We start from the raw sequence: 27,138 nt of genomic DNA, 5'->3' as shown, positions 1-27,138 counted from the left end.
AGGACTTTTCTTTTTTCATTCAACACTCTTTCTGGCAGAAATTCTCAAACTATACAGCAAATGTAGCCTTTTGAACAAAAGGTGTGGGATATCAATTTTTAAATATGTATGTATGTATGTGTACACACGCACACTGCTACTACAGATGGGAGCCTTTTGTTGTTGTTATACACCTTCAAGCCGAATCTGACTTATGGTGACCACTTCATAGGGTTTTCTTGGCAAGAAAGGAGAAAGAGGTTTGCCACTGCCTTCTTCTAAACCTTAGAGAATGTGGCATGCTCAAGGTCTTCCTTAGTGGGCTTCCATGGTTACACAGGGATTCTAACCATGGTCACTCAGAGTCCAAATCCAACACTCAAACCAGACAGAGATAGATAGACAGACAGACAGACAGTGCAGTCACAGACTAGCATAAACTCAAACCAGTGTACCATGCTGACTCTCTAGCCTGCCCTACCCCTAAGGAAGTGAGGAACAAAAAAGAATGCAAAATGCTCAAGACAACTGCTTAGTGATACAGCATCTACTCTGCAGTGTAATCAGAACTGACCCATATGGGCCAATCCTCTGCCTTAATTTTAAGCAGCTTCCTTTGTTTTCATAGAACATGAAACAACACAAGAATGGCAAAGTTAACCAGTCTTTCCCCCCAACATGTTTACCATTAACTTCTATTGGAAGTAACTTTTTGTGTTTATGCAATGGTTCTCCCATGCCACTGCTGAGTATGCAGAAAATACTTTAGGGTTCAGTGTAGCTGCCAGCTTTTATGACTTCCAGAATAATGTCATATAAACAATTATGACAACAGATACTCAATTTTTTTAAAAAAAATCTTTCTTTCCTCCATGTATTGCAAGAAAGAAAGTCTACGATGGACCTAAGTTGAAAAAAGTAATTTTCTCACTCTTCCTTCACAGTCTTCTAAGAGCACAATGATGGCATCCCTGTCTAAACAAGGGGGCCAGCCCTATTACATACCTGATTCATCATGGTAGTTTACTGCTTCTGTCTCCATCCAAGCATTGTCTGTATTGCGAGGATCATCCACATATCCCTTATATACCTGAAAGCCAACATGAGATGACAAGGCTCATAATTTATCTTTTCCTGAGTAAAGAAATCTTAACTATGGCTGCATCTACTTTGCATGGAATTCTGGAATTTGTAGTTCTGAGAGATATTTAGCCTATCAGAGAGGTCTGGTGCCACAGCAAACTACAAATCCCAGGATTCCATAGCACTGAGCCATTTCAATCAAAGCACTGTCACGCTGCATGATTTCTGCAATGCAGACGCAGCCTGGTGATATTTATATTTAATTATTATTAAAAAATAATTATATTACAAAAGATGTTCCTAGAGGATGCATCATACCAACTATCATCTCAGAAGAGGCATTTCTACTTATTTCTACAAGGGAGAATGCCTACAAAGATGGTGCTTGGCATCTGCCATTTTTATAAGTACATCTGATTAACTGCCTTCATGTTGATCTCGACCCATGGCAACCCTATAGATGAGACATCTCCAGACCCCCCTGTCCTCTACTGTAGAACATATTAAAATATCCTTCTATTAAACTGGGTAAAATGTAAAATCTGATGATGGACAATGTAGGTGTCTATTAATCAAATCGATTACTCAAATATTACTACCTTATCTACCACGCAGTTTCTACTACTAAGAAATTATTACTATTCCTTGAATGAGAATTTCACTGACCGTTATATGCAATATGTAATTGGATCACCATGATATGAGAGAAGAAAAGAAACTGCTCACCACAAAATGTTCCTGGTTGAAAAGCCTATTCAGTTGCTTTTCCATCTCTTCTTTCTCAGCCTCTGTTTTCTGTAAGGAGTTCAAAGCCTCCTCACTAAATTCTCGTTTTAATGCAGCTGATAACTTCTCCCCTGGGTCTACCATTCCCTAAAAAAGATTGTCACATGTTATATATTCTTTCAGGGAAAGTTCTAATTACCTGCATATACCTTTCCTATAGAGCTTTGCAAGAGGCGGTGATTATCATTTATTTATTTATTCATTTCATATCCCAACTTTTCCCAAAGCGACTCACAATGCTAAGTCAAAACAAAACAGCTAAAACAGTGTGTGGTACAAAAGTGTAAAAAGCACATATCAATCAATCCGGTTAAAGCATTAATTTTAAAAAATAGTTAAACATACATTTAGATCTGACAATTGATTTCCTGACATCATCTCTGTTCCACCGTTAAAGGCAAAGGTTTCCCCATTGACAAGGTTGTCAAGTCATGTCCGACTGTAGGGGGTGGTGCTCATCTCTCTTACTAAGCCGAAGAGCCAGCGTTGTCCGAAGATGACTTCTTGGTCACGTGGCCAGCGTGACTGCACAGAACGCTTTTACTTTCTCACCAAAGTGGCACCTATTTGGCTACTTGCACTTTTACATGCTTTCGAACTGCTAGGTTGGCAGAAGTTGGGACTAGTGATGAGAGCTCATCATTCCGTCACATGGTATTTGGGCCTCGAACGGTGCAACGTGGTGGCTCAGTGGTTCCACTGTTAGTCACAGACTAATGTGCCATAAAAGAATTAATAGCCTATTGCTGAATTTTACATAAGCTTCTCTGGAAATAATGCACACATTTTAGAATGGTGGCTCTCTTTAAAAAGCCATTTAAATCTACTTAAATCAATTGTCAGTGCTCCACCTCTTACCCCTGGGATGGCCCATTCACCACAGTCCTTCCTTTTGATTGCGATGAACTGCAAGATGTTTTTGCCAGATACAGGGTGAGCCAGTTTATTGCCACTGTCATCTCTCTTCCACCTACAAGATGTGACCACATGTCGGAACAAGGGGTGAAGAGACAATTTTTTAAAATTAGTTTACCTCCAAAAATTCAAGAAAATGAGATACTGAGAAGATGGGGAAGTAATCTTAGTAAGATGCTTTTTCGTAGAAAAGCTGATCTTGGCTCAGGTTCAGGTGTAATGCCAGCTGATGCCTGTTCTATCAGACACATGCTTGCATAAATCACTCTCTTGCTGCAGCCTTCCATCCCTTCCTGTTTTAACAGCAAGCCATCTTTTGTGATTCTTTCTGAAACAGTCTACCAAACTCCACTGTTAAGTGTAAATGCATGGTTTTAGAGTTTGGGTCCAGCTCTCTGGGCATCCTCAGAGATACACAAGCCCTCTTTCCCATGATATCCCCCTTTAGTGGTTTCACAGATTCTGTATGGGCTTTTAAGCAGGTTCGCAAAAGGTTCTCTGTCAGTAAGAGCATTCAGTTAAAATATGGTGGCTAATTTGGTTCCATCCATTTGCCATTCTCTTGCCCATTCTTGGAATGCAGCCCCCAAGAACTTCTCTGAAACTGAATTGAACTTGGCTCTTCAGGCTGAAAGAGATTTTCTCACACATTCTTTACAGCTAAATGGGAAGCAAGAGAGGAAGCTGTGCAGGTGAGGTGGGCAGTAGCAGACCTGAATGCATGAGCACTCATCAGTCAAATCGCATCGAACTGGCATTATGCCCAAACACACGCACAGTTGTGGATTGAAATAAATATGGAAGATATTTGGTCTGCTCAGCAAAGAAGTAGTGCAGTGGACTTGATGCAATACAGTGGTACCTCGGGATACGAAATACCCAGGTTACGAAATTTTCGGGATACGAAAAAATCCCATAGGAAATCATTGTTCCGGGTTACGAATGTTTTTTCGGGATACGAAGAAAATTTTTGGTGCTTTTTTCGGCTTTTTCGCACGAAACGCGGCTTTTCCCCATTAGCGCCTATGGCAATTCGGCTTACGAAGGCTTTTCGGGTTACGAAAGCGGCCGCGGAACGAATTAATTTCGTAACCCGAGGCACCACTGTATACCTTTTTTTCCTTGATATGATTTTATTTTTTAAAGTCATGCTAAAGCAGAATTAGAAGCACAAGAAGAAGATCAGGTTATTTAAATCAGGAATCATGTAGCCTTCCAGATGCTGCTGAACTGCAGCTCTCATCATTCCCCAACACCAGGGTGGCCACACGTCCTCCTTTACCAGGACATATCCTACATTATAACCTAAATGCCCTCCATTTTGAGCAAGACTAAGAAGCATGCATTTATATTTATGTAAGTGTTTTTAGCTTTTATGTGGTAATATCCTACAGTTTTCTTGAATGTCTTCCATTTTGCAGTGCCTTGTCTTCTTTTGCAGTTATGACTCTTGTCACCTTGCCCACCACTGCTTATGCTGGGTAGGTCTGCTGGGAGTAGCCCCCCAAAAACCTTTGGAGAACTATGCGATTCCCACTCCTGTTTTATATTCTCCACATACCAAACATTCACACATGAATGTACATTTCTGTCTTCCCTCTCTCCTGACAAGCCTATGTGATCTGACATTACTTACCTAGTTATAAGAGGATCTGCAGCATGATTTGGTCCCCAGCGCCCCAAAAGACCTCGACCCACTATTCCTGTCCTGCCTACAGGATTCCTGAAATGTAAAGAAAACACAGATGAATGCAAAGGTGGAATGCAAAAATCCCACCCTACAAAACTTTCATATCACCCTCCCCAAAAAAAAATTTAAAAAATCTTTGGATTCACCTTTCTTGAACAGCAGCTGTTCAAATCCAAGCCAAAATTTTACTTGGCAAACTATTTCCAAATCAAGTGTAAAAAGCTGACAGTTTAAAGGCTCTACATTCACTGATGGTGTGGATAAACAACAGTGAGGTTCTGGAGGCTAGAAGGCACATCATCAAAGGCTGACTCATTGGTTTATATCATGTGCAGAATCACATCAAATGTTTACTTGCATGTGTGAATGATCCACCATAGACTGAATCGCTTCTCAGGTTTGTTCAGTGGGAATAAGGAGAAGGGCTTTCTCTCAGACTTTGTAACTCCTTCCCCAGAGAGGCCACACTGGCCCCATCCTTGCTCTCATTCCAGCAGCAGGTTAAAACATTTTTGTGCCACCAGGCCTTTACAAACTGCTGAGTTTGAGTTCTTAATGCCGTGTAGTGTTGATTTGATAGTTTTAACGAGTCTCGCTCTCTCTGTGTGTATATATGTATGTATGTATGTTTGTGTGTTTATATTATTTTATTGTTTTAATGCATTTTAGTATTTTTAATTGTTTTAATATATGATTGTTTAATGGTATATTTTATAATTTCATTTAACTTTTGTAATGTTTTTAACCTGTATTGTTTAAAATGTTCTTAGCCACCTTGAGTCCCACCATTGGGAAAAAGGCAGGATATAAATGAATACAACAACAACAACAAATATCAGATCATCTTATTGCCAAAATATTGCTTTTCAGTCTGCAGAATGCAGCTGTGAGCAGTACACAGAGAAATCTAGTCATCTGCATATACGTTTATCAGTTTTAATCTAAAAAGGGCGTGTCACACAGATGCTTACAATAGCCCATGCTCTCATTAAGTCTTAGTCATTTTAGCCCTGTCTTTGTGCAAGGGGAAGAAATCATACTAATAATCATAATGAAAAGTTCATTATGTTACACAGAAGTAATGATTCCCCAAAGGTAAAACTGTTTTGAAAGCTAATAACCCAACTGCTCTAGGTTTACAGATTAGGAAGTTAAGGGATCTCTTGTATTTGGAACTGAAAAGAAAAAAAGACTTAATACTGAATGATATCCACAAAGCTACAAAAACATATAGGGGTGGTGCAGGTAGTAATTTCAGAAATTATCTTATTTTGGAAACTTTCAGATCGCCCTAAGACATCCACTGTGACCATGGAGACAGTGAAATAATGTCACCCTCTAAGGATTAATTAAATGCAAGATCAAGATTTCTGTCTTTCTCCAGCACAAACGCACATGTAATATCTGCACTTAACAAACACTCACATACCTGGGCCGTCCGTTTTCCACCACATATAAACCATTGAGACTCTTCCTCTCCACCTGCCCATCCTTTTCATTGAACTTGGGAGAAAAATTTTCAGCCCTTTACAAGAAAAACAAACAAACAAAAAACATAATCATATCAAAATATAGTGAAAGAGATTATGAAAACATTTCACACTCATTAGCAAAATCCCAGTACTAAACATGTTTCTGTTCCAACTGGAGTTACTTTCAAGTAAGTTCAGGACTTGGCAGCAAAACCTGTTTGTCACAACCACTGCTGTAATCTTCTTTACCCATTCTGTCCTTTGAATTAGCAATCATATTCTCCATAATTGTTCTGCACTGGTGCTTGTGCCTACGCTGGAATAGAAAAACTTGTGTTTTGACCTGTAACTGGTTTTCACCTATAAAGTCATATATAGCTTGGGTCCAGGTTATCTGAAGGATTATATCCCCAATAATAATAATAATAATAATAATAATAATAATAATAATAATTCTTACCCACCTCTTTCCATGGATCAAGGTGAGGAACAACAGCAATTAACAAACAACATTAGTTAAAACACATAAATTAAAATACACATCAATTTAAAAGGACAAATAAGATATATACACATTAAAAGAATCCACATTTAAAATTCATCATTTAAAATTTTAATCTGGATAGGCCTGCCAGAAGAGATTAGTCTTCAATGCTGTTTTAAATTCAGACAGTGTATTCAGCTGTGAAATCTCTTCCAGCAGGTCATTCCAGAGTCTAGGGGTGGCTGCAGAAAAAGTCCTCTGGCTGACAGTCGCCAACCTAGTCTTGGCTGACTGGAGTAAATGTCCACCTGAAGACCTGAGCGTATGGTGCAGATTATATGGGAGGAGGCAACCCTGTAGGTAACCTGGACCCAAACCATGTAGGGTTTATGATCCCATTAGAGCTCCAAGATTGACCGAAAAGGACCTTCTCTCTGTCTCACCACTCTCTCAGGCTTGTTTGGTGGGGAAAAGGGAAAGGGCCTTCTCAGTGGCTGCCCTCAGACATTGAATCTCCATCTCTAGAGAATCCAGGATGGTCTCATCCCTGCTTAGGCGGCAGATAAAAACATTTTTGTATTGTCAGGATCAAGAGTTAGCTTTTTAAATGCTATGTGATTCAGATTTTATGGTTTGTATATAATGTAGGTTTTTAAAAATACATTTTACTATGCAAAGAGATCTCATAGCACCTTTGAGAGTAACTGAGTGAAAGATGTTGTAGCATAACCTTTCACAGACTTCTAGAATTAGACCAAGTCTAGAAAGGTTTATGCTACAACTTGTTTTGGCAGTTAATCTCAAAGGTGCTACCAGATCTCTTTGCATACTGATGTTCCAGACTAACACGGCTATGTCTCCAAATGCTACTATTTTAATGTTGTTAGCTTTATAGATTGTTTTTAAGCATTATATTCATACTTTTAAAAATATTTTAGTATTGTTTTTCTGTTGTATTGTATTAAATTTGCTGTTAGTTGCCTTGAGTCCCTACATCAGGAAAAAAGTGGGATATAAATAAAATAAAATACAAGCTCTGAGAGACAGTGTTGTGTGGTTGTCAGAGCACTGAACCAGAGTTTGGGGGATCCCCCATGAAACCTGAAAATCACTGAATGATCAAGTCTTTATCACCCTGGCCTACACCACTGGGCTATTATTAAGATAAAAAAGGGAGGGGAGACCTTTACACCTCTTTGAGCTCATTGCAAGGAAGACAGGATGAAATATGACATAAAAAGTAAAAATTTCAACTCCAGTCACCACAGCTAGCCATGATCCTAGCTCACACCATTTGCAATTCCCAGCGAGAACTATTATCTGTCACATGCTATCATCTGAAGATCTGTCTCGATGCCATGGCATGAAACTGTGTGCCAACACCTAGGCAAAGTCTCTGTGGGGAGCTGGTATGTGAGAAGGTAGTTGTTTGTCAGAAGTGCTCTGCCTTCAGGGAAAAGGACTTAGCAGCAGATGCCTTGGAGTGTTGTAGTACCAGTTTCTGTATCTGATAGTATTTGCATTTTTGGCATCTATGTGATATCCAGTGGAAGTCTGCATTGATAGTTGTCTGGTGCTTTTAATTAAGGTTTTTTGGGGTTTTTTTAGTTCAGGTTCATCAAGCTCTGTTCCTGCCTACTTGGAAACTACCTAGGTTTCTCATAACAGTGCAAGCAATAAACTTTTGAACTGGAATGATACACGATGTGCCCCATATTTTAAAAAAGTATTTTCAACTTAACACTGTTAGTGTACTCATTAGCAAAACTTTTTGCAAGTATCTAGCAAAGCATAAGGAGCACCATCTCTTGTTTTACATTTTACTGTTTAACTCATGTGAGCTTTGCCAAAGTACTTACATGTCAAAACAGGTAGGTCTGACTGTTTAAACATCAGAGTTTGGGTCAGAGATTGGAGATGGGCCGTGTTTTCTGGCATGTTGGCACCTGACTCATCTCTGTAGCAAGAGGCAAGAGTATATTCTCCTGCTCTTACTCTAAAAGGCTTGCAATGCAAGACAATGACCTAAGGATGCTGCCTTTCTCTCTATCCATTTGGCAGCTTCTTGGTCACGGACAATCCATTGATCAGAGTAAGAGGTGAAAGAGGCATTTGTAACAGTCAGTTTTGATCTTGCCACAACACAAAGAGTTTAAGAGAGCTGTTTTAACCTGCAGAGCCTCTTGTTCTTTTCAAACAGGTCAAGTAAGATTCTGTTTATTCTATGACTCAAAATAATGTGCAGCTATGACTAAACCAACTAATGCCAATCTTTGGTTTCATTTAAATTTCAGCACTGTCACTACAAAGGACGGGAACACTAATTATACTGTACAAAAATTGGAAAAATTATCTCCTGGAAGGCAGTCAATTTGTATTATTAAGCCTAATCTTTCCTACAGAGAGGTTTCTGACATGTGCAGTAAAAGGGATGATTAGCATTTATATCATGCGAACATGAAAGCCAGGAAAGTATTTGTTAACTTTACTCTTTGCATAATAAAGGCCTTCCTCGTATTTGATTTTCTACCTGATGCTAGCGAGGTGGCAACTTAAGGCAACCAAAATACTAGTATAAAACCTAGATATATTGCTTTCTCAGCTGCCCTGAGCGTAGCAGAGATAGACATTATAGAAGTTATTTTTCAAGTGAATAGTTGCAGTTGTTTGATTGGGCAAACCTAGACATTCTGTTAAAAGACTGCATTCTGTAGTGGTTTTTAGCAGTCCAGAAACACACCTTCAAATTTAGTGCAAGGGCCTGCAGTGGAATGAATTTTTTAAAAATACATACTATGCTCAAGGCAACGCAAACTCCTTGTTTCTGATCATATTCATGTGATTCAGCCCACCATTTTCACGTAAACAAACAAAACGGGATGTAAGCCTCAAAAAAACAGCCCTTCCTTCTTTTAATCTACTGCTGTTGTTATATACCATCAAATCAACTTCTATTTATGGTGAGTCTATGCAAAAGAGCTCTCCAAAAGACCCTGTTATTAACTACGCTACTCAGGCCTGTGGCTTCCTTGGCTGAGGATGCATCAACACTGAAGAAACAATGCAGTTTGACGCCACTTTAACTGACATCGCTCCGTCCTTCAGAACTGTGGGATTTGTAGTTTTATGAAACACCAGCATGCTTTGGCAGAGAATGTTAAGACCTTGTAAAAGTACAAATCCCAGGATTCCATAGGGTGGAGCTATATAGTGGTGTCAAACTGCATTATTTCTACAACGTAGATGCACCCTGAGTCATAGAATCATAGAGTTGGAAGAGACTGCAAGGGCCATCCAGTCCAACACCCTGCCATGCAGGAAATCTAAATCAAAGCATCCCCAACAGATGGCAATCTAGCCTCCATTTAAAGACCTCTAAGGAGGGAGATTCCACTACACTCCGAGGAAGGAGTGTGTTCCACTGTCAGACAGCCCTTAGTGCCAGGAAGGTCTTCCTAATGTTGAGGTGGAATCTCTTTTCCTGTAGCTTGCATCCATTGCTCCGGGTCCTGTTCTCTGAAGCAGCAGGAAACAAGTTAGCTCCCTCCTCAATATGACATCCATTGAAGCATTTAAACAGGGCTATCATATCACCTCTTAACCTTCTCTTCTCCAGGCTAAACATCCCCAGCTCCCTGAGTCGTTCCTCATAGGACATAGTTTCCAGACTCTTCACCATTTTAGTCACCCTCCTTTGGACACGCTCCAGTTTCTCAACATCCTTTTTAAACTGTGGTGCCCAGAACTGGACACAATATTCCAGGTGGGGCCTGAGCAGAGCAGAATAGAGTGACACTATTACTTCCCTTGATCTGGCCTCTCTTCATACTACCTCCAGCTTTCCTCATCATTCCCTTTTTCCCAGTGCCAGTCAACCACGAATGCTCACCCAATCTCTGGATCTGCCCACTTGGGTCCTGCCAAAACAGAGCGAGCTGTATACTCCACAGGGCTGTAGTCTTCCCAGACAACTGACCAGTCCACCTTATCATTGGATACTTCACTGCGCTCAACCTTTGATCCTGGATATGGAGAGATCCTAGCTTTGTTGTGCAACTTTTCTTTCCAGTCTTTACAAGTGGACATTTTAACAGTGTTGCTGTGAAACCAGGATTCCGAAGAGGGGCTGTAAGATAAAGGTAGCAGTGATACACAAAGGAAAAATAAGCTTGATGAAACACTGCCCTATGATTAAACATGCCTCTGAGGAAGTAGGGTCAAGTCTACAAAAGCCCAGGCTACTAACCACTTTATTCCAGTGTATCTCAAAGGTGCTATAAGATCCCTTTGCACATTGATTGACTAGACGAACACAGCCATGTCTTTGAATTGCTCTATACAGAATGGGACACAGGAGCAGGAAAAGTAGCCATTTGCAATCAGCAATCTAAGAAAACACCAGCACCTCTTATATAATTTCAACAGTGAATAATCAACTTTTTAAAATGTGGATAAAGGAGGAAGCGAAGAGGCTGGAAATACCTTTTTGATCTAAATTTTGAGATGCCAACCAGGCTATAACTTCACCACACTGGGCAAATTGATGATACAGTATGGTATAGATGTGCATGAGTACCCGAGTGTGAATTTTTCCTCATGCTTTTTTGGGGATGGAAGAAAGATGGATGGAGCGTTTCAGTGAAAGATTTGTATTGTTTCCAAAGGTCACAGCTACACTGTTTCCTTCCACCAAATATTCCTCCATGAAGTATCAGTTTTCTTCCTAATTTTGAAGAGTACATTTCCAGTAAGTCTACACAAAATACAAGGTAAGCCACTTGTTGTGCTCCAGATGTTGGGAACCAGAATTTATGTAAGTCCTAGCTGGCTAGGGACTATAGGAATTGTACTCCAAAACACTTGGAGAATATCCCATTAATTATGCCTGAATTAGGAATATACAAAGAAAAGATATGCATGGAATACAGTTTCCTCCAGTTTAGGGGGTGAGGGTTGGTAGGAGTGACTGAAAAACAAGAGAAAGAAAGTATTTTGGGGGGAATTCAACAGTGAGAGAAGTGCTAAAAATTAGTATCTCAGGTAGAGACCAAATCTCTTCCCAAACAGTCGCCTGAGAATTCAACACCTTCAATAATTATGCATAACAGTCTAAAAGGACTATGGGAAACCAGGAGGACGACGAAATAAAATGGGATTTGTTAGAGGTAATAGTTGGATGGAACCAGGAACTGACCTCCTATGAGAAGGAGAAATTATACTATAACATTTTTCTTGCAGCTTCCCCTGTCCTTCCTTTACACAATTATACCTTAAGAAGCATACTTGATTCTCTGTTCCAATATCATAGCCAAGGAGCTGAATGATGTTAGGCTAACTGTATAAAACTGACTTCCAGTTTGTAAATATTCAATCCAATTCCATAACTTTCAACATATTGGACTCCCTGTATTAATGTCCCAGTGAATGTGCAGTAATTCATGTGTCCTCGCCACAAAATATCGGTCTATTTCAGCATCATGGACTATAAATACACCTTCTCATTGATCTGTATATAACCGAAGAAAGAAAATAACAACAACAGACAACAAGATAATACCTGTAGGCAAGTTTCTTGGCAGCTTGGAAGAGTGGGTAGAAGTACTGGCAGGAAGAAGATTTGGCAGCAACAGCAGATAGAGTTACAGTAAGAGAAACCACAGTAACAGTCCGGGCCAGGAGACCCCTTGCCATAACATGCACTCGATTCACAAAGAACTGGCTCTCCCCAGAGAGAAATGTCCAGAATTTTTGGCACAACCTGGATATGGACAGTCTGGAAACCAATTACGAATCATCTGAGTGTGACAGGTGTTGCCTTCTCTTTCTGGTTGCCTAGAAAACAGAGCACCAGTCATTTCATAATGTACAATCAACCCTCCACATTTGCAGCTTTGACTTTTGCAGATTTGATTATTCACGGATTTGAGTAATACATTCTCTCTAGGAATTTTTAGGTCCTCCATCGCAACTCTGTGGTCAACTTCCGGCAGAGTCAAGTTGGACAACCTAGAGATTCCTAGAGAAAACACTTCTTTGGGCATTTGTAGATCCTTCAGTGCTGGATGTTGACCACAGAGTTGCACTGGAAGACCTAGAGGTTCCTAGATAGCTGTCTTCTCAGGTGAAATATATATGTGTGTGTGTGTTTTCCGCTTTCACAGAAGTGCTGTGCCCCTAACCCCAGCCAATGAGGAGAGCCCAATGAATATGTCACACTACTGGGCGAAATCTGCATTATTTAGTTCCAGATTTTAAATAAAGCCCTCTTCTCCTATTTCTGACAAGTTGCTGTTATTGACAGTTCCAGTGAACATGCCCCTCGGATGAAGCAAGCTGCAGCCCACCAAAGTTTATGTCAAATAAAACATGTCAGCTTTTAAGGTGCTACTTGACTGTGGTTCTTTTTGCCACAATGGACTAATACGACTGGATGCCCGATTTCACATCTCATTCAGATGAAAGAGCAATAATTTAATTTCTTTTATTTTCCAATTACAGGTTTACCTTGTTTAATGAAGCAGATGCGTTCCTGAGCGTGAACACTCTTAACAGAAAATGTGATACCAGAGGCAGAAATAACATGGGAAGAGTGGGGATAGGTTCCTACACCACCAAAAAGAGCGGTTCAACATGTTCCATCAAACTATTTATGCACGACAAACATGTGTACTGCATGTGTAAAATGAAACAACCAGGTCGGATAATCCTTGCATAAGTAACCAAGAACCTGCTGAAGCTTCTGGAGATCACTTGAAGGGTTCTTTCAAAATGCATCCAAAGGTGCACTTTTCTGCATGTTTTCCATTTTGATGGCCAAGCTTAACAGAGCTACCCTTTTAAAGAAAGCTGGGAGTAACAGGCTATTCTGTTTCCCCTTTTACTCTCTGACTTGTTGCTCATTTTGAAAGGAGCTACTACTGTATTTACCTTGCCTGTTGTACACAGGATGATATGCAGATAGCACCATACTACCAGTGGAAAACTCCACAGACTGGAAACAATTACTTTGGTTTGTTGTTGTTAGCCACCCTTGAGTCGATCTCAATGCATGGCAATCCCAGACATCTCCAGAACTCCCTGTCCTCCACTACTTTGCTTAGTTCCTGCAGATTCATACCTTGACCTCCTTAATAAGAATCCATCCATCTGACATGCGGCCTTCCTCTCTTCCTACTTCCCTCCACCTTTCCTTGCGTCATTGTTTTGTCCAATGCGTTGTACCTTCTCGTGATGTGGCCAAAGTAAGGCAACCTCAGCTGTCGTCTTGGCTTCCATTTTGACGTTCACTTTTTGTGTGTGCTTTAGCTGCATTGTTCTTAAGGTGTAAGCTGCCTTGAGATCCAATCTTATGAGGAAGCCAAGATGGTAATCATGATAATCATTATAATAACAACCTTTTTGAGCAGAGTCACAGCTAACATTGGACAGGGAAGGGTCCTCCGCCCAATGGGCGTTTCCCATCAGTCCTCCATGTCCTCATAGAGAAGACGATGGGGGGCTGCACTCAGGTTATGCCCCTCTCCCCAGCCACTAAGTCACACACCGGCTCTGTGTCTGGCCTTGGCTGAGTGGCCCTCCAAGGGCTGCAGGAGGAACGCAGCTTCACCGACATCCAACGCTTTTAATAGAACAGTGAAAAGGGTTTTCATAAATCAATACGTTTTATATTTTATACATAATATATTTTAAAATATATATTCATTACATAATATATATGTGTGTCTGTCTGTCTGTATATGATAAAATATATCCATTACTATATATATATACACACACATATATATAAAATTACATGTACCAATACCATATATATATATATATATATAATGCATATCATAATTATGTATTTTAAAATATATTTATTACACAATATATATATATATATATATACACACACACCCCTATAGAATACATATATAATACTATGCTATACCTACACCTATAGAAAGCACCCACCGGCTTTCCTTCCTTCTCCAGACTCGCCTCCAAAAGGTTCCCTTCCTTATTTTTCGCACCCCAAAGGGACTTACCCCTTAAACAAATCTTTGTCCCGTGATTGGGTGCCACAAGAGAAGCCCGCCCACCGTCCCCATAACCATTGGCTACCTTTTCGTAGTTTGCCCGCCCCTTCAGGAAAACGGACACTGATGTTAACGAATAGCGTCTCAAATCTCGCCTTCGTGGGCCCCGCCTCTTGATGGCCGGGACGTCAATCTCAGTTTGGCCACGCCCATCGCCGTAAAGGGCAGTCAAGCCAATCCCTCAAACCTTTCTCTCAGGGCTTATCCAGCGTGTAGAGATAGAATCCTATAGAGTCACACACTATTGCAGTATTTAGGGACTCCCCGGTCCTAATATGGCCGCCATAATTCTAGAACTGTGCTCTTTAAGGGAATTCAGGACTTCAACTCCCATGATGCCAGACTATTGGCCAGCATAGCTGAGGCTTCTGGGAGTTGAAGTCCAAAATCTCTTAAAAGGTACAGATTGGGGAGAGCACTGTTCTATCGCTTTGGTGGCAGATTCCACACTGCTGAATTAATGCAGTTCAACCCTGCTTTAACTGTCATGGCTCCATCCTGTGGAATCCTGTAGGAATCTTGTATTATGACCTAGTGGTCAGAGCACAGGACTATGGCTCTGGAGACCAGGATTTGATTCCCAGCTCAGCCATGGAAGCTCACTGTAAACAACCTCCAAGTCATTTTTGACTTAAGGTGACTCTGAGGCAAACCTATCTTGGGGTTTTCCTGTCAGGTTTGGTCTTCACAGTCTGCTCTTTCCATCTGCACTTTCCCCATCTATAGGGTCCTAAACATTTACAAAAGGGTGACCAGACGCCATAAATGCAAAGGAGGACAAGGCGCTGCAAAAATGGAGAACATTCAAGGAAACAAACATGTAGGGAATGACCCAAGAAAAGCCACAAACTCTCATGCAAATGTCAAGTCATGCTTCTTAGTCATGCTCAAAATGGAGGGCATTTTGGGATTCCTCCTGGACAGAAGGTTGAAATGTAGGGAAAGGTGGCTTTCACTTTTGGACATTGGATTATCTGTTGTGAAGTCGAAGGCTTTCATGTCCGGCATCCGTAGTTTTTATGGGGTTTGGGGGCTATGTGGCCATGTTCTAGAAGAGTTTCTTACTGACGTTTTGCCAGGATCTTCGACGCCAGCCACAGATCCTGGCAAAACGTCAGGAAGAAACTCTTCTAGAACATGGCCACATAGCCCCAAAAAAAACCACACACCCCCCCCATTATTAGTTGATTTAATTGATATGATCTCTAAGGATCTCTAGGTCCACCAGCATGATTCTGTTGGATGATGACCATAGAGTCACACTGGAGGACCTAGATATTCCTAGAAAGAGAAACAGCTCTAGGCATTTGTAGGTCCTCCAGAGTGCTGGAAGGCCACAGAATTGTTGTGGAGGACCTAGAGGTTCCTAAATAGAAGTTGTTGTTTTTTAATGTGGGTTTTTTCTCACTTTCACAGGGGTTGTGTACCCCTAACCCTTCGCGAATGCAGAGGGCCCACTGTATTCTACTTTTGATGCACAGTCAGTAAGGGACTCTGGAGGCAGCTATACACATAACTATAGTAGGATTGGCTAGAATAGGATTCAATTCTTTCCCAACTCAAGGTTTATGGTTTTTTACTTTGTTCACTGCAGACATACTGCTGCAACCCAGCACTGAAAGTCTGTTTCTCCAGCATTCCATAGAATCACCGAATCATAGGATCATAGAGTTGGATGAGACCCCAAGGAGGGCCATCCAGTCCAACCCCATACTGCCATACAGGAACTCTCAATCAAAGCATCCCCATTGACAGATGGCCATCCAGCCTCTGTTTAAAGGCCTCCAAGGAAGGAGACTCCACTACACTCCGAGGAAGGAGTGTGTTCCACTGCCGAACAGCCCTTACTGTCAGGAAGGTCCTCCTAATGTTGAGGTGGAATCTCTTTTCCTGCGGTTTGCATCCATTGTTCCCTGTCCTGTTCTCTGGAGGAGCAGAAAACAAGCTCGCTCCCTCCTCAATATGCCTTCACCATTCTCCCAATGCTGATGCTACTAAAAAATATCCAGCTAGGCAGAGGATGAGAGAAAATGGTGGCAGGGCTGGGCAGGTGTACGAAGACTTTGGGAAAGCAGTTGTTTTGTCAGAGATTATTTTTTTAAATGAGGTATGCCCATACTCTTGTTTGGCCCAGCAACTGAAATTAGACCTTAAAAAGTACCTTTTAAAACTGTATTTGAAAAGCTAAGGTTATAACCTAGGCTGTTCTTATAGAGGGCTCTTTGAATCATCGGAGATTTCCATGAATGCAAGAGGAAGGAATACAATTTGTACATGGTTGCCAATGGGGGATTCCCTTCCAGAAAACCTTCAGAAACAAATCTCCAAAACACATTACAGAAATAATCCAGTTTAAGACCACTTTAACTGCCCTGGCTCAAAGCTAGGGAATTCTGGGTTCCAAAAGTTATCTTCAACAGCAGGATGCAGAGAAGAGTCACTTCATGTGTGATGGCTGTGGTTGCGGAAACTGAAAAAAGGAACTTGTGGTCCTCAATGGCTTTGGTTTTGGGGAAGATGGAAGGAGGCAGATGACTCACATGAACTGGACTTTACATGTTGGTGCAATTGTGCTTAGAGTGCAAACACTAGGCAAATTCACTCTGTGTTTTTGTTTCACACATGCTTTGTCATCACCACAATACCAGTAGCTCAGCTACTGGGGAATTCTTTAAGTGTGGGAAAAGGAAATTGAAATAAGTCATTTTTGTTTAGAGACATTTGATTATGTCAGACATTGGTTTTACCTCATGAGCCTGTCCTCACAGCAGTCACACTGGGGAGGAAAAAAATTAAGCACGCCACATTCAGAGGCAGTTGGCAGCTGTGACCATTCATTCCCATCTGTTTCATGGAAGTCAGCATTTGGCAGTGCAGAAAACAGGTTGCTTGACCATGGATTACTAAAGCACTATCACCTGACTGTAGGGGTGATGCTCATTTCTGGTACTAAGGTTAAAAAAGTCAGAGTTGCCCAAAGACAACTCAGTGATTATGTGAGCAGCATGACTGCACTGAATGCTGCTACCTTCCCACTGCGTAGGGTTGGCACCAAAGTGGTACCTATTTATTTACTTGCATTTGCATGCTTTCAAACTGCTAGGTTGACAGAAGCTGAGACTAGTGACAGGAGCTCAACCCATCATGCAACTCTTGGACCTCGAACTGACAACCTTCCGATCTTCTGATCATCACAATTGGCATCTTAACCACCAAACCACCGCATCCCACTGCCTACAAATAGGATCCAGGACAGATTTGTAAACTGCCTTTTCTTTGTAATGTTGAGTGTGCAACATGGGCCATATATGGCCTCGCTGGCTACCATGCCAACAACACATACCACTGAAAATTGAAGACAGGCAGCACCCAACAATTCTTCACTATCTCACTAACACATTGTTAACTAATTGATATAAATTTGGATAACTTTGTGCTTGCTGTAATGGTGATTTTATCTGATGTACTCCCGCCTCGATCCATGGGGAGAGGCGGGAAATATAAATACACTGTAGAAATAATGCAGTTTGACACCATACTAACTGCTATGGCACCATCCTAGAGAATCCTAAGATTTGTAATTTTGTGAGGCACCAGCACTCTTTGGCAGAGAAGGGTAAAGACCTTGTACTACAAATCCTAGCATTCCATAGGATGGAGCTACAGGATTTAAAGTGATATCAAACTGCATTATTTCTTCAATGCAAATGTGCCTTCCATTCTCTTTTGTTCTAGAAGGGAAGAAGACCTTCTGTCCCACTGACTGGCAGGGTTCAGCGATGTAAGCGGGTGCTCTCTTGTGCTCCCCAGCGCCACACAGGAATAGCACAGTTGATGCTGGGGATGTAGCTACTAGGACCCCGATAAGACCTCTGCCCCCCAATGCCATTTTCCTTCCATACCCAAATCTCAAGTCAAGTCTCAAGTCTGGGAGGCAACTTTGATACAAAAAAGAAGGAGATAGAAGAGTGGAGTTTTAATAACTGTAAAAATATTATTGGGGGGGAACAGCAAATGTATTAGGCAACAGGCTTGAGGCAGAAGGATCCTTGTAAAGCTTTTGAAAAGCTTTAGAAGGCTCCTCTGATGTGCAGAAGAGACAGGCTGCCAAGCAGACCTAATCCCTTACCTCAAGCCCTAACACATTTGCTATTTCTGGATAAAGTTTAGGCAAGCAAATCAGTTGCTGTAAATATACAACTCTCAAGTCAAGTCAGTGTATCATTTATTGCCGACTTCAAGTCAAGTCATTGAAGTGACTTAAGTCCGACTTGATTCCGATTCACTCGACTCAAGTCTACATCACTGCACATGGCTCTTAAACTGCAAGTACAGTTAGAAAATAGTGCCTTTGGCGACACTTATTGCACAGTGTCACCTCCAACCTGTAGCTACTGTGTCTCCAAAGCATGGATAGGGCATTCCTTTTCATGGATGGAGGAAACCTGTTAATGAGTTCGTCACTGCACTTTGGTCCCATTAGTCCTCAGTACGTAACGTTGTTGCTGTAGCAGTTCTAATATTGGCAGACACGCGGTGTCAGTGTTTCCTCCTTTCCTCTTCACTATTCCTAAGCAACATGATTTCTTTTATTTATTTTTTCCTGTTTTCTTTCTTTCTTTCTATTCCGGAATTGCATTGAAAAGTAAAAAGTAAAATAAAAAAACCCTGAAAGGCATGCTGGGTAGGGCATAGGGCAGAGAAGTGGGATTAAAAGGGAGTGCAGAAGAGAGCACAATGTCAGAAAGAGCCCCAGTAAGACTATTGCAGAGACATGTGATAGCTGATGCTCTCAATTCATTTTCCTTAACTAACCTGGTTGCAGGGAGAATGGGGCTCATGTAGCAGTCTCCTGACAGCCTTTCCTAATTCCCTACCCTCTAGAGGTGCTGCTACAGTTTCTATCATCCCCAGATTATATATCCAATGCAAATTGAGGATGATGGGGATTGTAATCTAACATATCTGGAGGACATCAGGTTAAGGAACTCTGATGTACGTTCTACTGGCAGTAATGATTCTCAATCAAAATGTTTGCTGAGAAATGTAAACCTTAAAAAACAAACACAACACCCTGCACAATCTTTGTCACACTTCCAGTTCAGGGTCAAGATAACGTGGCAGGTTTGATGGTAAATATTTGGCCACCAGCTGCCAACTCATCTGGCAGTTTCTCACGAAAGGGACGACAGAAGTTGTGCAGAAAAAGTTCTCCCACAACCATTTGGATGGCAACTTTACAGGAAAAGGGACCTTGATCTAACCTTGAAAAATCCCTCCCGAAGAACCACATTCTAATTTGAGCAGCCTTTTCCACCCACATGGTTTGGAAACAGTCTTCAAATGGCCATTAGAGGAAGTTAATCACCCAAGATAACCTACTGTCCTTTCTTTCCTTTTGGAAGGTATAGTATTTAAGCAGCTCCAGGGTCATAAGATATGTTCTCCTGCTCTGCCTGGAAAGTCAACCAACCCACTGTAATCCTTTGACAAGGTAAAAACGATTTCCTTCTCTTTCAAAGATTGTGCTCTGATTAATAGTTTTTTAAGATGAACAAAGCAGAGGAAGGCTGAATGGAAATGTGGGGTAGAAATGTCAAGAAGTCCAGCGAGGGTCTTTGGCACGGTTTGGGTAGGCATTTATGCCCCAGAACCCTCCAGGAGATATATACATTTTCCAAAACAGCCCTCTCCAAAAAACATCTCCCGAATGGATTTTGGCTGGAAGTCCACTTCTGATTTTGTAAAATAGTGGTGCTGCTGGTGGGTTTGGATGTTAAACAGCCTATTTTAAAAGGCCAATTCAACGGCCTTTTCAGAAGGCTTATAGGGAAACCAAGTCATATTTATTTATTTATTTAGGCTTTTGCCAGGAAAAAAAATGGTTGAAGGAATCTGGAGGGACTGAGGTCTGAAGGCACAGCTGTTGATGGATGCTTGTGGGCTGAGACCCGCACTTGTATGGTTATAGTCTTACACTTCATATGGTCACCTCTTTAACCACGGATTCTCTATCCACGGATTCCATCACCCACAGCTTTAAAATACCCCCCCCCCGCAAAGAAAAAAAAAGCAAACCTTGATTTTGCCATTTTTAAAATAAGGGACACCATTTTACTACCTCATTGCATCTAATGGGACTTGAGCATTCATGGATTTTGGTATCCATAGGGAGTCCTGGATGCAAACTCCAGCGGGTACCAAGGGTCCATTGTACATTATGATCTAGTGTCGCCTGTTGGACTTGCAGCCTTGAGACCTGTTTTAAGCTGTGGAGATCCATGTTTCAGCCTCTAGTCAGCCATGAAATGCCCTGGGTGACCTTGGACTTGGTGGAACACAATGATGAAATACACATAATGATCTGTATCACTGCTATTCTGAAAAGGAGATTGGTTGAGGCGAAACCCTGTAACCAATTACTAGGATAGATCATATCTATAGATATTCTATTCCTGCCCATTTTTTTCATGACAGCTTGGGAAACAGGTTTTATTTTGTTGGCTTTCTGGGCCGCGATGCAGCACTAATTGCAAATAAATTATTTATATGGCCGTGCCTTTGTTAACCTCCCTGAATTCCTGTAATATGTTTGATTTTGGAAGCTGAGCAAGGTCCACCCTGGTTAGTATTTAAATGGGAGACCGCCAATGAATACCAGCTCCTGGTGGCTCTATTTCAGAGGAAGGCACTGGCAGAACCACCTCTGAGTATTCCTGGGGTCAGTGTAAGTCAAGAGGCAACTTTAAGGTACACATACACACACATACACACAAACAGGGTATTACTGAACTCTGAATGTTGTCTGGCTGGGAAGAATATAAATTGTTTTGTGTCAACTTGATATTTCAATTCTTTCTTCAGATAAGTTCATGGAGTATAATATCCTGATCTCAGGTATATCCATGGAGGAACTCTGAATCTGAGAAAATTCAGATTGAATAAAACAGAAGATTACATAATTAAAAAAAACCTGTTAAGGGCCACACATGCTGTAATAGCATTGGGATGGAAAAATAAACAATGCTGGGGGGATTGGTCACATTATATTGCAGAATATCTTTTATATTAATATTTAAGGGAAAGAAAATAAAAATATAATGGTCAAATAGACAAAATGGTCTGGTGGGAAAGATGGGGTTGTCGGATCGTGAAAGTTAAAGCTGAAAAGGGGTACAATGAATTTAAAGAAATTATTAATAACATATTCCACATTATGGGTACTGGGTACTAATTTCCTTAGTCATAGCCATTGGAGAGGGAGGAGGGAAGGGGGAGGAGAAGGGGAAGAGAAAAGTATGTGACCTAATGTTAATATTTTGTAAAGTTTTATTATATATGTTGTATTACGAACCATAAAATGTATAAATATATATTTTTAAAAGGTATATCTGTGGAGGAGGGAGCAATGTAATGGGATACAAGTTGTGTCACTGGCCACAAACTTTCCAAGTGTTGTGTAAGATGATACAAGCCTGTCAAGCAGCCGGTTTTTGTTGTCATTCATAGACTACATTGCCAGATGGCAGGGCTTGCTCCTGAGACTGCAGTTTTCATGGGTCATCTCCAAGTGGGAAATGAGTGTGTAAATTCTCCAGTTTTGGTGGGCTTCGCTCCAGACAAGAGGAAAGGGCTCTGTGCAAAACTTCAACTCACCTAGTAGAGCATCAGCTTGCTACATCTTCCAAAGACTCTTCATAGTCTCCATGTATCTACTTGGTTAACTTTATCCTTTCCTTTCCAGTCCTTGTAGCACCAAGGCTTAATCGTTGCTGTGCTAGAAGCAAGTTGTTGTTGTTGTTGTGTCCATTCAAGTCATTCTCAACTTATGGCAACCCTAAGGTTTTAAGCAGAACTTTGGTTTAATTCTCTTTTATCTTTTGTATTAATAGTTTTTTTAAAAATTGTACTTTGTTTTAAATAGTTGGGAGCCACCTTGAATCCTGTGTTGGGAAAAAGATAGTATATTAATGAATGGCTGATTAAATACAAGCAAACACAGCTCTTTCTGAGCAGTACTTTGAGATACCAAGGACTGTATATTGGGCCCCCTACATGTATTATACTACTGAGTTCAATTTCTTCCTTTTCTTCCTACCAGTCTTCCTATTCCAGACATATAACAAACAACTGATTTGTGTTTAGGGACTTATCTGTGTTAACCTGCAATATCAGTATGTAAAGGGGTTTTGTTGCACCTTTGAATCTAACTGTGCAAAAGAAGTTGAAGCATAACCTTTTGTAGACTTGGTCTACTTCCTCAGAAGCGTGGAGTGAACTGATGCCCAGGAAAGATCTTTATAATCAGACTGTATGAGTAGCCATGGAAATGCAAAACTTGTGGATATGGTGATAAGGTGTCAAGTTCAGTCTTAACTATGGTCCTTGAGGGTCAAAGGCAAAATTAAAGATCTTGGTGAAGGCCATGGTGGGTGGAAGACCACATGAATGGTGGTAGGAGTTTTTGGGATGTAGTGTGTGCAGGCTGGGAACCAGAAAGGAGATGTGATAAATTGGCCAAGAGCATCCTCATGAGGCTGAGGTGATAACCAGTGTTATAATATGTGTAGTGCGCCAGGAAGCCATTGCCTTTGTTCAACCAACTTTTGATGATTTGGAGTTTGTAAACCTATTCTAATTCAGCTGTTGCTCTTTCCAATCTTCCTTTGTAGTTTTTTCTCTCTCAAGGGCTGCTGTCCTAAGATCAGAGAGGGAATGCCCAGAAAGATTGATGTGTTCTGAAACAGGACTTTGTGTATTCCCATTCCTAATATCTGAATTATGTTATTTTATCCTCTGGCATAGAGACTGGCATGTTTGCCCAATCTAGAGTGCTGAAGGCATTGTGTTTCACTCAGCTTTCAACTTCCACATAAAATTTGCTGTTTCTAAAGGTTTTCTTTGCATGTGAGTTGTGACATTTCCCCCGCATTTAGGTTAGATGGGTTGAGAGCGTTTCTGTTAGTAAAAAGTGTGAAATCCATTGGCAGATTTCATGCCAGTGCATGAGTGCATCACTTGGGAAGTATGTATCGTGTTAGGACTGGTTACGTTCTTCTCAGGATCACCTTAAGTTGGAGCCATTTCGGTTTTCCTGCTCTCCAAAGCCTCCTAGCTGCCACCCTACAAGGAGGGGAAAAGACACAGGCTGATCTGGAACTCTATTATTATTATTATTATTAACCTTTATTTATGAAGCGCTGTAAATTTACACAGCGCTCTAGCTATTGTTGGACTGCTCCATTTTTTGAAGCCGAGTAACCATTATTTCCTCTAAATATTACTTCATTAGTCCACAGGATGCTGTTGGTTTTGCTCCTTGTCTGCGTGTGGTGGCACAATGCTCCAGGGAACGGTGAGGTGGTGACCTGTTTTGAAGACACCTGTCCCCACTTTTTCTTCAGAGGAATCCCACCAAGCATTGGGCTTGACCCTTCACGGCCTGCGCGGATTTGCCAGCGTTACAAGAACCAGTACCGTTATGCCACTCTGTACGACAAAGACAATCGTATCCCAGTGTACTCAGCCTACATTTATAACCCTGGGACAGCAAAGAGGCCAAGCACTTGGATGATAGAACCCCAGGTAAGAAAGGAAGCATGGGTTCCAAAGTGTTCTGGCCAAATGCCTCTGTCTGTTTTTTACTTGTGTGTGTGTTAACCATGTTTGCACAAGATGTTTCACTGTCTGAAGCAGAAGGACAGATGCTATTCCTGCCACTGTCATCTCCTTTCCCCATTATCAGTCTTGCTACTCCCTCTGCCACATTACTGATACTATGCACAGTCAGCCCTTCTTATACACGGATTTTTTATACACGGATTCAAGCATAAATGGTTTGAAAATGTTCACAAAAAAAGTATAAATTTCAAATATCAAACCTTGATTTTCCATTTTTTATACGGGACACCATTTTGCTATGTGATTATATTTAATGGGACTTGAGCATACACAGATTTTGTTATCCACAGGAGATCTTGGAACCAAACTCCAGAGTATAACAAGGGTCCACTGTACATGTCTTAAGACTAAATTCAGTTGTTAGTCCCAACGAAACCAGTCCCAACTTCTTTGAAGTACAGATCCCAGTATCAAACAGAATCTGGAGATTAAGGAATACTGGTACATAGACCAAAAACCTATTACAACCCAACTTCCTCCTGAGACCCTCCTTCACAGCCATAGAATGGCTGGTGGAGAGTAAGGGGAAATCTGAGAAGTGTCTGGCTATGGCTACAACCAGGAGATGAAGCCATCCTCCAGGACCTCCTAGAAAATGATAATGCTGTTGTACATCTGGCTGTAGTCATAGAGCCAAATGCTTAGTTGTCCTCCATTCTCCACTGGCCACTACATGGCCCTAGAGTATAGGGATAAAGGAAGAAAATTAGCACCAGGGGGGTCTATAATCATGTAAAGCTACTTTTTCAAGCTTTGGATCCCTATTGGTCATCTCCTCTTTGACATAACCTTTCTTCCTTTTCATTTAGCTCCCTTTTGTGTGTGTGTGTGCCTCTTATCTCTCCTCTACAGCTTGTTGATTCAATGCTCCAAAATGAAATGGAAACGGAAGGAGCCCTCCTATATGAGAGTGATTCCAAAAAAGAAGCCCTTCAGAACAGCCAGGCCATTTTGCACGATTACAAGAACCTGACTGGTTTAAACCGGGGACATTTGAACCCCAATGGGCACCAGCCTGATCGAGATGCCAAGGCATCCACCTTCACTTTGACCAACATTGTGCCCCAAAACATCAAGCTCAATGGCGGCGCCTGGAACAACTATGAGCAAACGACCATGGCGAAGAACACGGAAGGATGCAACGAGACATTCGCTGTGGTGGGAGCAGTGCCAGGGAACAACTACATAGCTGGAGGGAGGGTGAATAAGCCCAGCTATGTCTGGTCAGCAGCTTGTTGTGTCATAGATAACAATCACCTGAGATCCTGGGCAATCATTGCCAGGAATGATGAGAATATAGTCTACTCTCTTACTCTGGGGCAACTGGAGGAGAAGCTTGCTGAGTTCTATAATCAGAATTACATCTCTCTCTTTGACACTGACTGCCCCCGGGATTGAAAACATTAGACTCAGGGGCATTTCAGAGGAATCTGGAAGGTGCCAAATGACAGACTGAAAGCTAGTCAACAGTGCTCCATTTCAAAAATTTAATTGCTCTGAACATAGAACAGAATGAGAAAGCCAAGGGTAAAACATAGCCAAAGTGCTGGAGGGTGGTGACTGATGGTTGCCATGTCAGTGGAGAAGTAATTCTATTCCAGATTTAAGCTGGAATTTTATATAAGTGCTTTCATGTGCTGAACTTATTTGGAAATGGAGTCCAGCACTGTGGATTGATCTGTTAAAATAGGTGCCTTTGCCATGATCCAAAAATTCTTGACATGTACAAAAACTTCGATGTACCCCTGTGGCTTCTTTGCCTCAAAAGGGTTCCATGTTAGTCAAGGGAGGTTTTCTTTTCTTTCCTTTTCTTTAAAGCAGAGATGCCCCTCAATGGAAAACTTGTCTTCACTGGAATATTCTGGCCCTGAATTCCTCCTGAATTCCCTCCATTATCTGTGATCTCATCACGGCAATGATGGGTGACTGCCTTCTCGTATAATCCCTGTTCATTGCCCATCGCTGTCACTGAGGTCACAACAAGGTAGCCAGCCATACTGCAGATGCTGGGCGCCTCGTTCTGATGTCAGATTGCTTGGGAAGGCACCCCCTCATCATCACTGTGGAGGGAGCCAAAAAGTTGGGGCAAAAGGTAAAGTTTTTAAATTTGGGTTAAGAGAGGAAAGGTTAAAACATGTGCAGAGATCTTGAAGAGTCTGCACCCAATTTGAGGTTTTGGCCCTGCATCATGCAAACAGGATTCAACAGGTCCAGGGGGAATTTGGAGTTAATAACCCATGTAGACAAGCCCTGAATAGTCAAACGTTATATAGAGGAACATGGGATGTGTGCTATAATGTTTCTGGAACTCTGGCTGAGGTCATTAAATGCTCCCTTTGTAAAATGGGTACGAGTATGTAAAATGACCTACCTCACTAGATGGTTGTGAGTCCAAGCTGAATAAAGATTGTAAACCAGTTTGAAAATGTGCTTGCATCACCTAAAGGCAAGAGTCTGTAAAGTTCTGCAGGATGGGTATAACTCTTCAGGCATCTCTGTGTTTCCTATGAATGCTTACTTTGGAAAATCTAGTTGTCGTTTAAATTAAGGCTTCCAGATCTGATGATGGCATGGCTATGAGAAGCTATGAGTTATATATTGTACGTACACGTACATACAGAATTTTCTAGCAGATGATGGAACTATTGCAATCTGTTACAGTAACCAAATGGTAAGAGAGCAATTGGGTATTTTCTGTGCTGGCACCACCATGCAGCAATCTTATTGATGAGAAGTGTCTTTCAGTAGCACAAGCACATCACCTAAAATATTGCTGATGGTGAAAAATTCTTATCAGGGCCAGGGGAGATCTCCATCTGGGATGGTTGTTGCAGCTAGATGATAAGAAAAAAAAAACAAAAAGGGGAGGGGGGGGGGGGGGAGGGAGGAAAAAGGAAGGGAAGGTACATAGGATAGGAACAAGGGTTAAACATACACATTGATACAAGCTGACTACATTTCAAAAGT

At 41.3% G+C, this 27,138-nt stretch overlaps 2 protein-coding genes across 4 annotated transcripts in view; one reads left to right on the top strand and one right to left on the bottom strand.

Moving 5' to 3' along the window:
• NUDT9 (nudix hydrolase 9) overlaps positions 1 to 14,477 on the bottom strand; it is a 16,799-nt gene extending 2,322 nt beyond the window's left edge. The window contains exons 1-8 of one of the 3 annotated variants that reach the window (XM_042470157.1): positions 14,366 to 14,477; positions 11,967 to 12,241; positions 10,299 to 10,535; positions 5,883 to 5,978; positions 4,400 to 4,486; positions 2,707 to 2,818; positions 1,789 to 1,935; positions 985 to 1,069 (exon numbers count right to left, since the gene is read on the bottom strand). In XM_042470157.1, coding sequence (XP_042326091.1) covers positions 985 to 1,069; positions 1,789 to 1,935; positions 2,707 to 2,818; positions 4,400 to 4,486; positions 5,883 to 5,978; positions 10,299 to 10,535; positions 11,967 to 12,100 — 898 coding nt within the window. In that variant the 5' untranslated portion in view covers positions 12,101 to 12,241; positions 14,366 to 14,477. Of the gene's footprint in view, positions 1 to 984; positions 1,070 to 1,788; positions 1,936 to 2,706; positions 2,819 to 4,399; positions 4,487 to 5,882; positions 5,979 to 10,298; positions 10,536 to 11,966; positions 12,242 to 13,526; positions 13,968 to 14,346 lie in introns of those variants that run through there. The other 2 variants (XM_042470156.1, XM_042470158.1) reach the window with 2 other exon arrangements.
• A 5,410-nt stretch (positions 14,478 to 19,887) lies between these two features.
• On the top strand, positions 19,888 to 26,484 carry LOC121931972 (endonuclease domain-containing 1 protein-like). The gene is made up of 3 exons (XM_042470159.1): positions 19,888 to 19,984; positions 23,783 to 24,075; positions 25,024 to 26,484. Exons 2-3 carry the CDS (start codon positions 23,791 to 23,793, stop codon positions 25,567 to 25,569), a joined length of 831 nt encoding a protein of 276 aa, XP_042326093.1. The 5' UTR covers positions 19,888 to 19,984; positions 23,783 to 23,790; the 3' UTR covers positions 25,570 to 26,484.
• Positions 26,485 to 27,138: the final 654 nt, after the last annotated feature.

The sequence above is a fragment of the Sceloporus undulatus genome, chromosome 5 (assembly GCF_019175285.1).
Source record: "Sceloporus undulatus isolate JIND9_A2432 ecotype Alabama chromosome 5, SceUnd_v1.1, whole genome shotgun sequence".
Taxonomy (NCBI): Eukaryota; Metazoa; Chordata; class Lepidosauria; order Squamata; family Phrynosomatidae; genus Sceloporus; species Sceloporus undulatus.
Note: the sequence above shows the minus strand (reverse complement) of the source record. Positions and strands in the feature narration are given on the sequence as shown.

Excerpts from the sequence above, each read along its gene's own strand:
- LOC121931972 (XM_042470159.1), top strand. The coding sequence starts at position 23,791 with ATGCTGTTGGTTTTGCTCCTTGTCTGCGTGTGGTGGCACAATGCTCCA. Across the intron at positions 24,076-25,023 it reads CTTGGATGATAGAACCCCAG|CTTGTTGATTCAATGCTCCA; the intron begins GTAAGAAAGGAA and ends TCTCCTCTACAG.